This window comes from Scardinius erythrophthalmus (assembly GCF_964197995.2).
Source record: "Scardinius erythrophthalmus genome assembly, chromosome: 13".
Classification (NCBI taxonomy): domain Eukaryota; kingdom Metazoa; phylum Chordata; class Actinopteri; order Cypriniformes; family Leuciscidae; genus Scardinius; species Scardinius erythrophthalmus.
Window position 1 is genome coordinate 6460842 of NC_138233.1, and position 16182 is coordinate 6477023.

Sequence of the window (16182 nt, forward strand, 5' to 3'; positions counted from 1 at the left end):
GATTTGCTGCTCAAGAAACATTTATTATTAATATCAATGCTGAAAACAGCTGTGCTGTTTAAGTTATCTTAAAAGAAAGTTTAAAAGAACAGCATTTCTTTGAAATAGATATATTTTGTAACATTATAAATGTAATTACTGTCACTTTTGATAAATATAATGCATCCTTGCTAAATAAAAGTACTTTAAAAACATTTTTAAACGATATTGTACTAACTGGCTTGTCCATCTATGTAAATGTGAGAATGTAAATCTGCTCTAGTTGTCATAAGAACTTACTATGCATAAAACAGAAAATGCAAGACAAAAAAAAGATAGAATACGTCAGAAATCTCCAACCTCCATATGAAAGTGTGAAAGTTTCTGTGACTGTACAAAGTGCATGAATATCTAATGACACCAGCTTTAACGCAGTTCATAATCGTTTGTCATTTGCTAAACAATTTAATGTTGCATCTCTAGCACGGCACAACTTCACACTGTATATCCTCAGCAATGCAATCTGGGTAGAAAGTAACGCTAACCCACTTTCAAAAGCGGCCTTCACCTGAGGTTAAAAAAGAAATTAACCCAGCATTACACATAGCAGAATAAAACAAAATGATAAAAAAAGGAAGAGAAGTATAAAAAATGATAAACGGATAGAGGGAGGAAGGGAGATATGACAGAAGGAAACGGCTCTCTTCTCCATATTTGCATGAAAATGGTGTTGGCGGCTCAAACAGTGCAGAAGATTTGAGAGTAACACATACCAAAGACAGTTCTGGCGGGTACGGATTCCTTATTTATCCAGAAAGACACTTGGGAAAGGATTACAGTCATGATGCAGGGGATGTACGTCTGAATCATGAAGTAGCCCATTTTCCGTTTCAAGTGGAAGTAGACCGTCATTACCACATATTCACCTGAAAGAGCAGAGAAACAGAAACGGGAAGTGCCTTATAATCCTGAAAGTGAACACGCATAGGAACAAGGTCAGAATGACAGTCTGTCACCACAGCAGACTTATTTTGGCTGAATAGCAAAGTTTTCTGGCTGTTAAGCTGCGCTGGCAGATTCATCTTATTTAACAGAATGAGGCTTGCAGCCGTATTGGGAACCAGAGCTCCAGCCATCAAAACACACGCTGAATGCTCCAAATCTCTTATGTCATTTTGATAAAAAAAAGATGTAATAAATAAATAAATAAACAATTGGCATTGTTTCCCCCCTCCCCCCTTCTGTTTAATTGAAGTACACAGTTGCTCTAAAAAACCAAGCCGTTCTGAAAGCGCTCACGCTGACCTTTACGTTTAAGCTGACATCACGCCATGTGGCATGAGTAAAATTGTTTTTCTTTTAATCTAGCTTACGTCGCCATCAAATATTCCCCGTGATCAGGTGATTCTCGGACGCAGACCAGGTGACTCTGAACATGTGCGCGCTGAAAGATGGATGTGTGTAACGTGACCAGTCGGCTTTAAGAGTATTTGTTCAGACCTACTGAATTTTGGTGGAAGAAAACAACTGGCATTTGTAACACACAGGATAAACCGTAAAGGCATCACATCTGTTGGAGCTCAATGTTTAAAATGTAATTCTTCCATTAGAGTGAGCAGTAGCCTATAATTAAGTCTAATCAAAGGTAGATTTGCATTAGAAATAGCAGTTCATGTAATGTAGCACAAGGATTTACTTTTAGGTAAGTTTAGGTTTTCTGTGTCAATTAAATAATGTTGTTTCACATCAGTTGAAGTGGTCATTTTGTTGACTGCAAACTAAAATGCTGCATAATGTGACATAATAACAGCCAATCAGAGCATATTATATGTTATAGTCATGGAATGTAGGATTTTGGGAGCAATGCTTTCATGGTAGGGGCCAAATAAAAATAAAACAAGCTATTATCAAAATGTCCACGTCATGGTCACAGCTGGCTTGGACATGTTTCTGGTTAATATATTAACACAAATATAATACACAACTGGTCAAAAGTGACAGTAAAACAGCAGCAGAAATGTTGTGTATTTTTTATTATTATTTTTTTAAAGATTAGAAAACCCGAAAATGAATAGATTCTTCAATTCTCAATGGGGTTTAGACCTCAATAAATGCTGCCTTGCAAGCACTACTCCATCATTTGGGGTCAGTAAGATTTTTTTGAAAGACTAATACTTTATTCAGCAAGGATGCATTAAACTGATAAAAAGTGACCGTAAAGACAGCAACACATTTGTTTTCAACATTGAACATAATAAGAAACGTTTCCTGAGCATCAAATCAGCATGTTAGAATGATTTCTGAAGGATAACGTGACACTGAAGACTGGAGTAATGATCCTGAAAATTCAGCTTTGCATAACAAGAATAAATGACATTTTTAAATATATTTAAATAAATTGTAATATTATTTCACAATAATACTGTTTTACTGTATTTTTGATCCAATAAATGCAACCATGGTGAACATAAGAGTCCAAATCCAATTTTTTTGCATATCCATTTGAAATCAGATTTAGCCAGTGTGAACGTCAAAAATATCACATGAAAAGCGATATTTACAAATCTGTTTTGAGCTACATTAATATGTAGTTTGAAATCCTATTCAAATAGCATTTGTGGAAATCCGTTTCAGTCTGACCGCTCTGATCGGATTTCGAATGTTTTTTGTGACTTTCTCACGCCACGTTGTTGTTGTAAGAAAACATGCTGAATGTTGCTGCAGAAACAAGGTTGTGTTGTTTCAAAGTTCCGGACGAAATGACAATATAACGGAGACATGTTTTGGACTGGCGGAGACGACAGAAATTCTTACATTTCTGCCGCTGCCAGAATCATCTGAAGATGCAGTTGTCCAGCGCAGTGGAAACATATTGTCATGTAAATAAAACAACATCTGTATTGCAAACCCCTCCATGTTACAGTTGCTGTTTTTAGTGTATACCTACCAATGCAACATTGCCATTTAAACCAGTGCAGATATTTCAGAAAACGAAAGAGCGACTAGGGACACTCAAATCGGATCTGAACAGTTGTGATACACAATCAATAATTTTAGATCAGATTCCAATTGGATACACAAATAATCGGATTTGGACTGACGGTGTGAACGTAGCCTTACTGACCCCAACCTTTTGGACAGTAGTGTATACTGCAAGATGTTCGCATAAAAAAATGTTGGCGTCATTGTGATGGTGTGTTTATTTGCGTGTACCTGTGATGGACTTTACAGTCTCGCTTGACACAGTCTGTCCGATCAGGTCGTACTGGACCAGGCTGGACGACTCAGGTGGGACCTCCACAGAATGCTGAGGGCCTTTGGTCCAGGTGTAGATCACCTCAGTCATTGGATAGGCATCTGATAAACAAAAGAGAGCCATCATAACAAGAACTGAGGGAATATGTGTGTGCATAACCCTAACAATCGGACCATATCTATGGCATTGTGTGTATCCTGGTGGAAATGAAAAAGACAGAAATGAGATTAACCACTGGGTAAATGGAGACTTCTGCTGCAGTCTCCAGGTTTTTCTCCAGATAAAAAAGGCCTTAGGTAAAATGGAAACAAATGAGGCAATTGTTGGCATACTGCTGGAAACTGGAGATCGTAGGGGAAAAAATGGTTCATATTGAGTTTTATGATCACAGATTTTGGTAGATTTGGCAAATCTGAGCACTGTTTGAGACATTGCTGAGATTGTTGTTTTAGCGGAGATGTGAGATTACAGGTTTCAGTAACACTTTACAATAAGGTCCCATTAGTTAACATTAGTTAATGCAATAACAATGAGCAAAAAATTCAACTGTTCATTTTTAGTTCATGTCAGCTCAGGTCCATTAAAAAATATTAACAGAGACGACATTTGATTTTATGATAACTATTATAGTTAACTAATGTTAACAAATTAAACCATATTGTAAAGTATTACCCTGTTTTCATTTCTCAAGAGAGATGTCTGAGAGTTTTCGTTTGCACCTCTACTTAATTTCATTCCTGTCTTTGAGAAACAAAAATATCTAATTTGTGATGTTCCCATCCTGCAGGATATCAAAAACTGCTTCGATTTGCCAATCAGAAGAACGAACTCCAACATTTCTGATCTAATTTCACAACAATTGTCTAATTTTATTTCTATTTTTATTTCACCCAAGGAAATAAAGGAGTTAATACTTCAATTAAAGATATCTGGCAACTTCACCAGGTCTCCTGAGCTATGAAAGCACAATCTATGAGCAATAAAATCTTCCTCTGGATATGCCTACGCATGGAACCGTGCGTATTAGTCCTCGAGCTCAGGGTCGAACGGTCGCCGCTAAGACACTGCTCTTTCCTCACTGCTGCCCACTTCCTCCACAGTGCGTGCCAATCTCAAATCTGAGCCAAGCAGAACAATCATCCTGACACAGAAATCAGATCCGCTGAGATGTTCTCCAGCTAAGAATCAGACAGATTTCATTTATGGAGGAGAAATCCATACATCAAACAGAGCAGAGACTGACTGCAGATCCAGGAGTCCGTCGGCACGCTCCCTGCGCTCCTGTCCTCCTTTGAGATCATCACCATCATCCTCATCTCTCTCTATCTTCCTTAATTCTCTTTTTTTCTCTCCTCCTTGCTGTCTCTTTCTCCATTTCTGCTTCTGAACCCCCACACACTGGGAAATAGAGCAGAGGAAGGACTTCCAAGACACCCACCAACAACCCCATGAAAATAGACATAGAGAAAAGAGAGGGGACAGAGAGACTAAATGAGTTTTGATCCAAAGTCATGCTGAGCATGACAGAATTTTTTGAGGGGAACTGAACGAACCCTAGTGAGAGCGAGAGAGAGAGAGAGTCATACTGTATCAGTGCAACTTGAGTTTAATTACAAACATTTTCTGATGTTCTGATGTTTTCTCCCCGCGCAAAAGTTCCTGTCACTAAGCTTATGTTTTGTTTAGGGATGTACCGGTATGAACATTTTGGCCGATACAGATAACCGATAATTATTTATATTTGAAAGCCGATAACGAATATATTGGCCGACAAATCTAAATCCAAGTTTTTATATAATTTTTGAGAGCTTGATTAAAAAAACAAATCTCACCATTAAAATCCATGTCCCAAGCACACAATTGTAATGTTCTCATTATAAAGTTGTGTAGCCTATATGACAGACTTGCGCTGCACATGTTGCACTTAACTGTATTTTCCTTTTTTGAAGTGATTCCAATCATATTTCAAGCAATTCAAAACCATCATGGCGATCAGTTTGCATCTGAAGAGTCTCAGCTGAAGGAAATAATCCATTATTTATCGGCTTTAATATATGTATATGTTAATTTTTTATGTTATCGATATCGGTCCAATTAAAAAATATGGCCGATATCGATAACATAAAACATGAACATATATTGGGCGATACCGACATGGTGGCTGATATATCGTGCATCCCTAGTTTTGTTTCTATAGTTGCCAGGGTTTTATCGTTGCCAGGGCATTAACAGTTGCTCTGCGAAATCTTGTCAGCAAAATCCAGTCATTTCAATGCACAATCAGGAGTTTTGCTGCAGTTCAAGTTGGTTGTGCAATTTTATTTTATTTTTTAGCTCAGATACCAGCCCACTTCTCAACAAAACACTTAATGTGAAGAATTATTCATGTCTAGAGGTTAAATTGTGGTGTAGGGCTGCATTATTTGGAGAGAAAAAAATCTACTTGTGAATTCTTTTTGTTTTTAAGGTTTTAAACTTTTGAGATAATACAGTATAGATAACCGAGAGCAAGTGAAGTGGGAGAGAGAGGGGAAAGGATTGTGTTGATCTCTGTTGATCCTGGAACAACATTTCAATCAACCAATTAGATTTGAGGGACAAGTTTACAGTTTATGTCAAGTTTTGGCTTACTTACAACCAGGGTTAGACTACATCAGTCTTATATAATTTACCTCTAATTTTAGGGATAACTTATGGGTAGGGTTCAGTTTAGGGGTGGGGATAGGGTTAGGACTACATTTTCGGACAGGAACGTTGTTCCAGGATCATCTAATTACACTGATCCAGGAACATGTCTTTATTGGCAAAATCACAGTGACCATATATGAACACAGTGCTGCGCTTCACTCATGCAGCGCATATATATGTATTTAATTATCTTACAGCCTTTACGATTTAATAATCGCACAAAGCCATATCACGATTTCGGTTTGATTTCGATTCATCTTGCAGTCCTACAGTGTGGGATAAACTACACAGTGAAGTTTCGTATAAAATCACTAACACTACCTATGAGTGAAAGTAACCCTAGCAAACATCACTAATAAATACAGAAGAGAATGACATGACATAGGAGCAGAAAACTGTATCAGAGTGCAAAGGAAAGAGCGTAAAATGAAAACGAGAGCTGTTATAGGTCTGCGCTGTCCCGGGGCAGGAGGGAAAGCTGTGGTGACCTTCTCGACTCTACAGGGGACGAACAGCTCTCTGTCTAGATGCTTCCCCTCAGGCCCAGAGAAAGGACAGAAAGATGTATATAAGAAGACAAAGAGAAAAGAGAGCGAGATATCTGTCAGCACATTAGCACAGCCACCACTACAAAACCAAAACATTGAGATCGTCCTCCATCACAATGTCACAATGCGCCAGCAGGAGCTCTCTGGTCTGATTTTATCTCCAGATCTTCCAGCAGTCTCCATAAAAGAGCCCTACCCACCTGCCACATATTCCCATTCGAGATTAGGCCTTCCTTTCAGATTTCACTTTCTTTTACCTGAATCTTTTTTTTTTTATGTTTTCATTTTTGCTGACCGACTGTCGTGAACAGTCCTGCTGATATGGAGATTCTTTGTTCAGTTTTTAGAATATGAACTAAGTCTGTATTTACACACTCAGAGGGAAAAGTAATTTCTCCTTGAGGAGAAGAGTTGTTTTTTTCAGATCTCTAAGATAAAGGGCTTAAATTAAACTTGTAGCTTATGTATATAAATCTCTCTCTCTCTCTCTCTCTCTCTCTCTCTCTCTCTCTCTCTCTCTCTCTCTCTCTCTCTCTCTCTCTCTCTATATATATATATATATATATATATATATATATATATATATATATATATATATATATATATATGAGATAGAGAGAGAGAGAGAGAGACTATGCCCTACTTATACTATGCCCTATACTGTTTTCATGAAGAATAAAACATACTTTTGAGTGTGTAGCAGAATAGTATGCAAGCTTTGGACATACTACTTTGTCATAATTGCGTCTTTAACTAACTCTTGTGTAGTTAACATGCATCCTGTCACTGTTTGAACTGCCCTGTCAATCATCTTGTCACCACATTCAGTTTCATTTATTTTCCCACCGTTTCGGAGAGAAATATAGTAGCACGTTGATCTGCCATTCATGGGTCTTTCATGCGGAAACTCTCCTCATGAGTTTTCAATTTACAGTACATAATGATGCATTTAAAAGTTAATGACCAAATGCATCTTTACAAAAGTTCACAATGCTGCTGCAGATGAAATATATTGTGGATAACATTGAATAAATATCTTTTCGTCAGGTTAGATACTGATTATTAATCATTCAAACCACTATCTAAACCTCTCTACTTAACCGTCGGACTAGCACATCCGCCATATTTGTAGTTTTTTAACACTTTTCATTCGTGTTTGTAGTTCTAAGCAAATCCTCGTCCAACGCACAATGGGTTGTGGGCAATATTAGCTGTTAGAACGTGCATGGATCTGCACTTCGTATACTAACTGAATAAAAGCAGACCATCCGGGCATCTTTGGAATACTCATTTCAACATACTACGTTTTGGGACACACCAATTCTAATTTTGAATACAATTTAGGATGGAGAGTACGCAAATTGGGATGCAGCAGAAGTCTCCTTTCTTACATTGAAGTCTCAAATTTCCATCCTAGAAAGCATTTGATTGGACAAAAACAAATGTAGAGAAATTCAAACAAGATGAGTCATCAATAGTTTTGGTGCTTTTTCCTGCTAGAGAAAACCTCTACATTTTAAATGCATAGACTAAAAGTGAAAGTGTCAGCCTTTAGGAGTACACTAGCATATAGATGAACTTCAATTCTGATCTTATATCTCTACTCACAAATAAAAAACCCTTAAATAATCCATTCTGTTCCCCATTTGATTTTTTTAATCATCTGACTGTGAAGAGAGAGCGAAATCCATTTTTAAAGAAGGGATTACTTCAGTGCTCTTCAAGAAACGGTTCATATGTTCTTCTCCTAACCCCAAACACGTCATATAAAACTGCCATGCTCTTTTACTCAGAAACAGTGTCTCAAATCATGCTTTAGTGTTTTGTGGGATGAAGTAATCAGCATAGATAAAGTATAATTCTCACAGCTGCCGAACTTCAGAGGACAGGAATGGCCATCCATCGGGAAATTGACGAGTTTCATCGGGCATTCTGCACTTATTGTCAATCTGTGAAAAAAAAAAAAAAAAAAAAACACACAGATATAAATGGTTAAAATAGTGAGGGTGTGATATCCACCAAAACCTTTAAAGGTCTTTCACCAAGTAGGATATGAAACAACATTTCTAACAACCATCCAGTACTGTAGGCCTTAGGGGCCGGGATTGAGGCTTCAACAACATTCATATCAACTTGCTGTTTCCCACAACACCATCTTTTGTTGGTCCTGCAACAACATTTATCCAGGAACACCTCCTACTTGGCAAAATGACGGTCACCCACGAGCAAACGCAGCCTGCCAAAGTCTTTTCAGCGTAAATCGGACTCAGGACTGGACATGCGGTACCTCATAGTGTACAGGATGGTGCCGTTCTTCATGATTCGGAAGAGTCTATTGGGTGCAGTCATGTTGTGAGCCACAGATCGTTTGCCATTCCTGAAGAACGTGTCAGGGGTCCAGACTTTGGTCACCATCAGGTTATTTAGACGGAGGATCTCCACCGGGCCCTCATACCTCAACCGCCTATCCACCCATGTCTGGCGGAAGAACACATCCATGGTGTACTCCTGGAAGAACAAACACAGAGCTGTCAAAACCACACGCAAATCAATCTGACTTACTCCTGACAGAAAGCTTCATTAGAGAGATTCTGTAAAAAGCAAAATAAATCCATCATAATCTTGCAAAAACACTGTCTAGATTCTTAAACAAACACTTCCCCTCATGCTGACAAACTGTGCTCCTGCCAAATTCCCAAAACCCTTAAAAACAACATAAAATCTAAATGATCCCTATTTGCTTTTTAAAGAAATTTAATTCAATTCAGATTTTTTTTTGTTTAGTTCACAATACACATCGTTACAAAGCAGCTTTGAAAATGCATGTCTGTTTTACAATTTAGAGTGATCTGTTATCAGAGGTACCTCTCTAAGTTATGTATTTCAGAAATGTACATATACAAATCACACAGTAAGCTAAAAATGTATTAATTTAAACAATTTAAGGTTGAAACAATGTGCTCACTGAAGTAATGAATATATGTTTGTTGACAATAGAAAATTGTCTCAAAAAGTCAAAGGTGTCAACATGAACTGAAGCATTTCTTATCAAATTCATCCAAGAAAGAATTTCCTAGAAAGAAATTCCCCAGTAACCTTTAGAAACATTAAACCAATGAATCCAATTTACTTTTCAAAGAAATACATTTTTCAGCGATGTCTCAAACTGTGCATATCATGTATGAAATCAAAAGTCAAAGGTGTCAATATAAAAACATTTCTCATCAAATTCATCTAAGAATTGAATTGTTAAAAAAATAATAAAAAAAACATAATAAATAAATCCCCTGTAACCCTTAAAAAAACATGAAATCAAAATGAACCCTATTTACTTTTTTAAAGAAATGTCCTGGTTGTTCCACCATTAATCAGTCAATCTTATTCTACTGAATAACTTTTATTTTCATAATCCTACAACAAAAAACAAACTTTCTACACTTCTGAAACAGCTTTTTAAAAACAAAATCAAATCATACTTCACTTCATGGAACATCTCGGATGTTAAATGTGTTATGAATTCCCAGTAATGCATTGTTTTTTGCTGGTTTTAGTATTGTAGGTACCAATCTGAGCTGAACACTATATGTGGTCACATTTAGCACTGTTATGCTCTTTTGCGAGGTGCAGAACCTCACATTGTTTTCAGGGGAAAATCCCTGCCGAAATTGTTGACTCAATCACATTTTATTTTATATTTTGAATCTCTACCACACTGTACTTGATTTACTCTGACTAGGCAGATAAGCACCTTGCATTGAACTAAATGGCAAGCTGCCTGTATTATTTATTTTAATAATACCTCAGTGGACGGATATGATGCCTTATATAACAGCTGCTCATGCACACATACGTGTACACACACAAATCCGACCTGTTCACATATAATCATAAATCTTATAGCACTCACCATCTCCACGTCGGAAACTGGGCCAAAACTTGTGACGTAAATATCGGTCTTCACTTCCGTCACTGGACCTGGACAGAAACGGGAATCTTTAGAATCACATTACAATGACCATAAGCCTCTTATGACTAGAAATAGATCTGAAAGAAATGTTGACTTTTTACAGAATTGATGTGATCTTAATAGTTACTTATTTGTCATTCTCAATGTGACCCAGTTATTATGAGTGAAATAAACAGATTACCACATAATTGCTTTTGCTTTTTTGGTTCTCAAAGACCATTCTCAACCAATTTGACTAGCTTAAGAGAAAAAAACCCTTGAACATGGCTTTATTTGATGAATCAGATTTGTATTTGATGGTGTAAAGTGTGTGTTTCGGATCAGAATGGAGTCTGAATGTAAGAAAATCCTTCATTATTTGCTAATAATGCTGTAACCTTGTTAACCGGCATTAGATAACCACACAGATTATAGAAAGGCTGCATTGCCTACAGTATGGTGGCCTAAAACAATGTCTAAACAGCTATTTGGCTATTAGTTAACATGACCTAGCAACCCACACAGTCTAAGGGTGTGTTCACACTTGTAGTTCGGTTTTCTTGGTTCTTTTGGTCCAGAAAATGATACATTTAGTCCTGGTTCACTAAGTGTTTACGTTGCCATTTTAACACTGAACCTAAAGATACAATACATAAAAAAAAAAATAAAAAAAATGCTTTTATTACGTATATTTTGCGAACTTACCAAACAATGCAGTGTGCTTTGCTAAATGTGCTCGTTGTATGTGTCTAGATATGATGCCATTTTTACCAGCTGAGAACTCACAAAAAAATTAGAAAATGCGTAAAAGAGTCAAAAATGCCAGGAATTCCTCTACACACACAAAAATAAAGATCTGCGGCAAAGAGAGGGCAGTTTCGACAACTGTACTGAACTGTAATGGGCAACAAAGTTCCTATGACGTGAAAAAACAGATGCCTGAGAATTCTCTCCTTTTTATGCTCCAACCTTATGACATCACATCCTGTTTTTGGTTTGTTTAAACGTCTCTGTTGCTTTCATATCTCAGTCGAACCACACAAGTTCATTTGAACCCTGAAAAGAAGCACGGTAAAAGACTGTAAAAATGCTACAGTAAAAAACTGTTAATTGGTTAACAGTAACTAAGTTTGTTTCTTCTTGGTTTTTCTTATCTGTTATGTACATTGGGGTTTTATGTTACATCTAATGTTGTTAAATTAATGTTTATTGCATTAATTTAGTGTCATGTGTGTTACCATGATGGTGTTTTGTGTGTGTGAATGACACTGCGTCTTTTATATATCAGTATTTACTTACTGAGCTTTGATTCATCATGTGACTTTCTCATCACCACCTGTGTTTGGTGGTTGTCAGTGTATTACAACAGTAAAACAGACCGTACTACTTGGTTGGTATATTAACATTATAACAGTAAATGAAATAAGTTTTTTACTGTAAATTTAAGTTTAATCTGTAAAACCTAAAATGTTGCTACCGTTTCTAGCAACCACAGATGTCTTTTTTTTTTACCGTAAATTTCACTGAATTTTTACAGTGTGGGTCTCGGTTTACTTGTGTGGTGTTAACCAAGGCTCATATGGCAGCGTTCACACTTATTAAAATGAAACGCACTAACGCTTCTAGAGCAATCACACTAGAGTTCGTTTTATTCAAACCAAACCTGTGAACACACCCTTAAGTGACCTCAGCCAATAGGAAAGCCCATTCAAAGGCAGATTAAGCAGATTATGAAGACATAAAGTACACTTTCAAATATTGAATAATATGACCGGGAATATGTATATAAGGAAAGGAAATGGGCTCAGTTTCGATTTCATGTTGATTTTCCCTAGTTTTTCCAGACTGAAACCATTTATCATTTATTTATCTACTTTAACCAAATTTATGAGGAGACAAAAATTAAAAAATAAATAAAAAATAAAGATGGAAAGTGTGAGTGAAAACAGACTCAGGCACTCAAAGCTCTAAATCATGATTTATCACTGAATCGTCTCATTGGCTGAACTTGTGAGGGTTGAACTCCTAATGTTCTAGAGGCTCTTTGATAGATGCTTGAGTAAATCACTTGCGAGTGAAGTGCCTTCAGTCAAAAACAAGAAAATGTATTATCTGTCATTAAACAGACACTCTGAGCATCTCTCACAGTTGACTACCATGAATCTAACAGAAATATGAAAGACAGGAACAGTCCTACTCAGCCCAATGCACACAAAAATCACAACAGAGATCTCTTTAATATCTCAATTGTTTCTGCAACAGCAATGAGACGAAATAAAGAGTAGATGGAGACTTTTGCTAAGATCTCCTGCTTTCAGATTTTTCCACAGGTCTCCACTAGAGTTTCAGAGGATATCTCAATGATGTCTCAAACTGTGCAGATTCGCAAAAATGCCAAAGTATACAATCAAAAGTCAAATGTCTCAACATAAACTCAAGCATTTCAAATTAAACTCCTCCAAAACCATGACCTGAGCTGCTCTCCGTATTCATAGACCTTTTTCACAGCAGCGCCATCTTTTAACCGGAATGAAAGTGAGGCTGTGAGAGATAGACATACATCTCTTCAGTGGGTTGTACTGTTTTTTAACGTGTTTCTGGATTGTTCTGCTGACAAAACACTGCAGAAATATCTTTCTGAGAAATTTCAGTAGACAAAAAATCCCAGACAACATGAGCTGTGTAAAATTATAAGCGATCCAAGAGCTCTAAACAGCTTTTTAAAGTGGATGCCATTGAAAACATGGTAAGTCTATCCCTCACAGCCTCGCTTTCATACCTGTCATGGCGCTGCTCCGAATAAGGTCTACAGCTCTATACTTTTACTGTATGGCAATTATTGTCTCATTTGTTTCTATTATTATTTATTTAGGAAATCCAGGAAAAATATAAGACACAAAGTTCAAATTTAATTTAAAGAAAACTGAGAACTTCACTATTTTCTTTCTTTTCTTTTTCTTTTATTTTAAATGTTGCTCCAAAACCTGCATTAACAGAAGAGAAATGTTCACACAGCCCCCCAGTTCATATATTCAGATGTCAAGCTCTAGAAAGTATTAAAAAAAACACCTTTTCATCAAATAGTCCATATGACTCATGCTCTGTTTAAAGTCATCTGAAGCCATAAGACAGCTTAAGTGAGAAACAGAAACACAAAATATAGTTTGTCATATACAGAAAATCAAATACAGAAGACCTGAAATGCAGTGCACAAGTCTTATGGACTATTTTTATGTTGTTGTTGTTTTGTCACAAGCAACATGCATCAAATTTGCTACTTCCTATGTTCCACAGAAAAGATGACAGCATACGGGTAAAATAAAATGACAGAATTGTCATTTTGGGGTGAACAATTACATAATAGGCCTCTTCAGTATATGACGAAAAGTGCATTTCCTCATTGAACAACAATCAAACACATTTCAGATGACAACAACCAGGCCAATAAGAGACGCGCCCGAGCCCTGATATCTATCATCTCTGAAGCACTACATTCTTAGGCAAGGGCAACTCGTGCGATCCTACTAGAACTGTGAACCCACAGCACAGATAGCTGAGAGCTGATCAAGCCCCTCCAGCCTGATCCAGCTCCGCTTGAGAGCTCTTGTCATGTGAAGGTGGGTGTGCTGTTCTGTTTGGAGAGATGTGCTCTCTGCCTCTTCACTAAAGTTACATAAAAAACCAGAGCTTCATTCCCAAAGCTCCAATCACATCCCGGCATTACGCACAGAGATCCACAGTCTTTGATTTGATTATTTATGCCTTGGATAATAAAAAAAATAAATAAATGAGGAAAAGGGGAGAGCGGAAACTGTGACGTGTGCAGCAAGTCTTGATGTTTTTCTTTATATAGTAACTTTCATCAATAAGTCATTCATTAATATTATGTAATGACTAATACATCACTAGCTATATAGGACTATGAAAATATTTAATTTGCATGCACTCTAACTCATGATCTCTAAAGCATTATATAATCGAATTATGCTTTCCATGCTGCTCATGAAGATGTAACGTGTTAAATTTCAGTTAAATCGACTGAATGTATCCACGAACTTTTTATTTTTATTTTTATATATTCCATACATACACTGAGGGGTTAATTCTGAAGTTTCAGGCACAGTGGCCGTCGTAATATATTTTGGGCTACTGTACACAGAACTAGAGCTACAATACACTTATTTTCTGCTGACCACTAACTATAACAGCAGCGCATCACTTGGCTTCGCAAAACAGGTTAAAACACTGATGCGCGCTGTTAAATGATAGGAGAGCGCGGGAAATGTTATCGGTTTACGCACACAAAGCGAACATCTGTACTCTTCCTACTTAAAATGTGCATTAAGCGGCTTTCTCAGCGCGATTACATAACCAAACTCGCTTAAACATCTAAACGGCACCGATCTAACAGATACATGGAGAGCATTGAAAGAGAGTGAGCAGAGAAAGAGAGTGGGCAGCAAAAGGACATTTGGAGTTGGCTTACACCTCCCTCTCCCCTCAGAGGACACCAACCCTCACCAAACAAACAACACTTAGTAAACAGCATGCGACCTGCACAAAAAACGCAACATTTGGAGAGCATGCTTTGCGCAAGAAGCGTTAAAAGCACTGCGCGCTTATTCTGGCCACATGATTGTGAAGATTTTTGGCACGTACCCCCAAATCCAGGTCGGAGTCTGTTGTCGTATCCATCCAGGAGTCGGTCCAGAATGCGCGTGAAATTTTCCGGGTACAATTTCTCATCCTTTCTGATCTGTCCAGATATTCTCTTTATGCTAAAAACAACACAGAGCAAACTGAAGCATTTTAACATTGCGCACACATAAAATCTACGCCTATTTTCGTATCAATCAACAGCACAAATAGTTCAAAATCGCCCGAGTTTGACGTTTGTAACCTCGAGGCGTAAAGATGCCATGCGTAACGCTCATATCCAGTTGGAACTCACCAAGCCGCCACACAGAGAAAGTAGAGGAGAGTGGAAATAGAAGTGGGGTACATCGCAGTCACCATCTCCTTCTTGGCAGAAACCATGTTTACATGCCATTCTTTAAGCCTTCTTCACATTTCCCTTCGCCAAACGTCCCGAGGAATGATCGAGGAAACGTGCGGCAGCGCGCAATACGCGCTTCACCATCACCCGCAAAGCAGTGCCAGCGAAGCATCCAAATCCAGAACTCGCTCTGCGCCCGATGGATCGCCTAAATCCCAACCCCAAACTCAGTGGTTAAGAGAAGCATATGGTGAGGCATCCTGTAGAATCGTGCGTCTCGCTGTGAGGAGGTTAGAGGAGAGAGAGGAGGACGCGCTGGGTTCCTACACACTCGCATCAGTGCCAAAACTGGGACGTGCGTCCGACGCGCAACACACTCACGAGCGCTCTTAAGAGAAGTCTGCCTGCGAGCGCTTCACTTTAGTGATGTAGTAGTGGCGGCATTGCGCATGAACTCACTTTACGCAGCAATTGTCATGTCCGATCTTGCCCGAGTTAACCGTTGACTTTGGGGGACGGGTGTTAATTGATTTTGGCAACTAAAAGATGCAAATTTGAATTCTGGGGTTCATGGAATATAATTAATCCTGTTTGTATTTTTACATTAACAGTTCCCACTCTCAGAAAAAAAAAAAAAAAAAAAAAAAAACTTATCGGGCTTCTAAATACTAGGCCTACAGCATTGAAATGGGTCAGTGTTTGTCGCAACGTTACACACATGCTCGCGCACAGTCCGAGGTACAGTCACACTGTACAGGAAGTAGGACAA

The 16182-nt window shown here is 37.8% G+C and overlaps 1 protein-coding gene across 1 annotated transcript in view; it reads right to left on the reverse strand.

Annotated features, from left to right (window-relative positions):
* gabra4 (gamma-aminobutyric acid type A receptor subunit alpha4) overlaps positions 1-15454 on the reverse strand; it is a gene marked incomplete at both ends in the record, with an annotated part of 29482 nt that extends 14028 nt beyond the window's left edge. The window contains 7 exons of the mRNA XM_081382300.1: positions 753-905; positions 3193-3336; positions 8338-8420; positions 8759-8979; positions 10379-10446; positions 15077-15195; positions 15369-15454. Of these exons, the coding sequence (XP_081238426.1) occupies positions 753-905; positions 3193-3336; positions 8338-8420; positions 8759-8979; positions 10379-10446; positions 15077-15195; positions 15369-15454 (874 nt within the window). The remainder of the gene's footprint in view (positions 1-752; positions 906-3192; positions 3337-8337; positions 8421-8758; positions 8980-10378; positions 10447-15076; positions 15196-15368) is intronic.
* Positions 15455-16182: the final 728 nt, after the last annotated feature.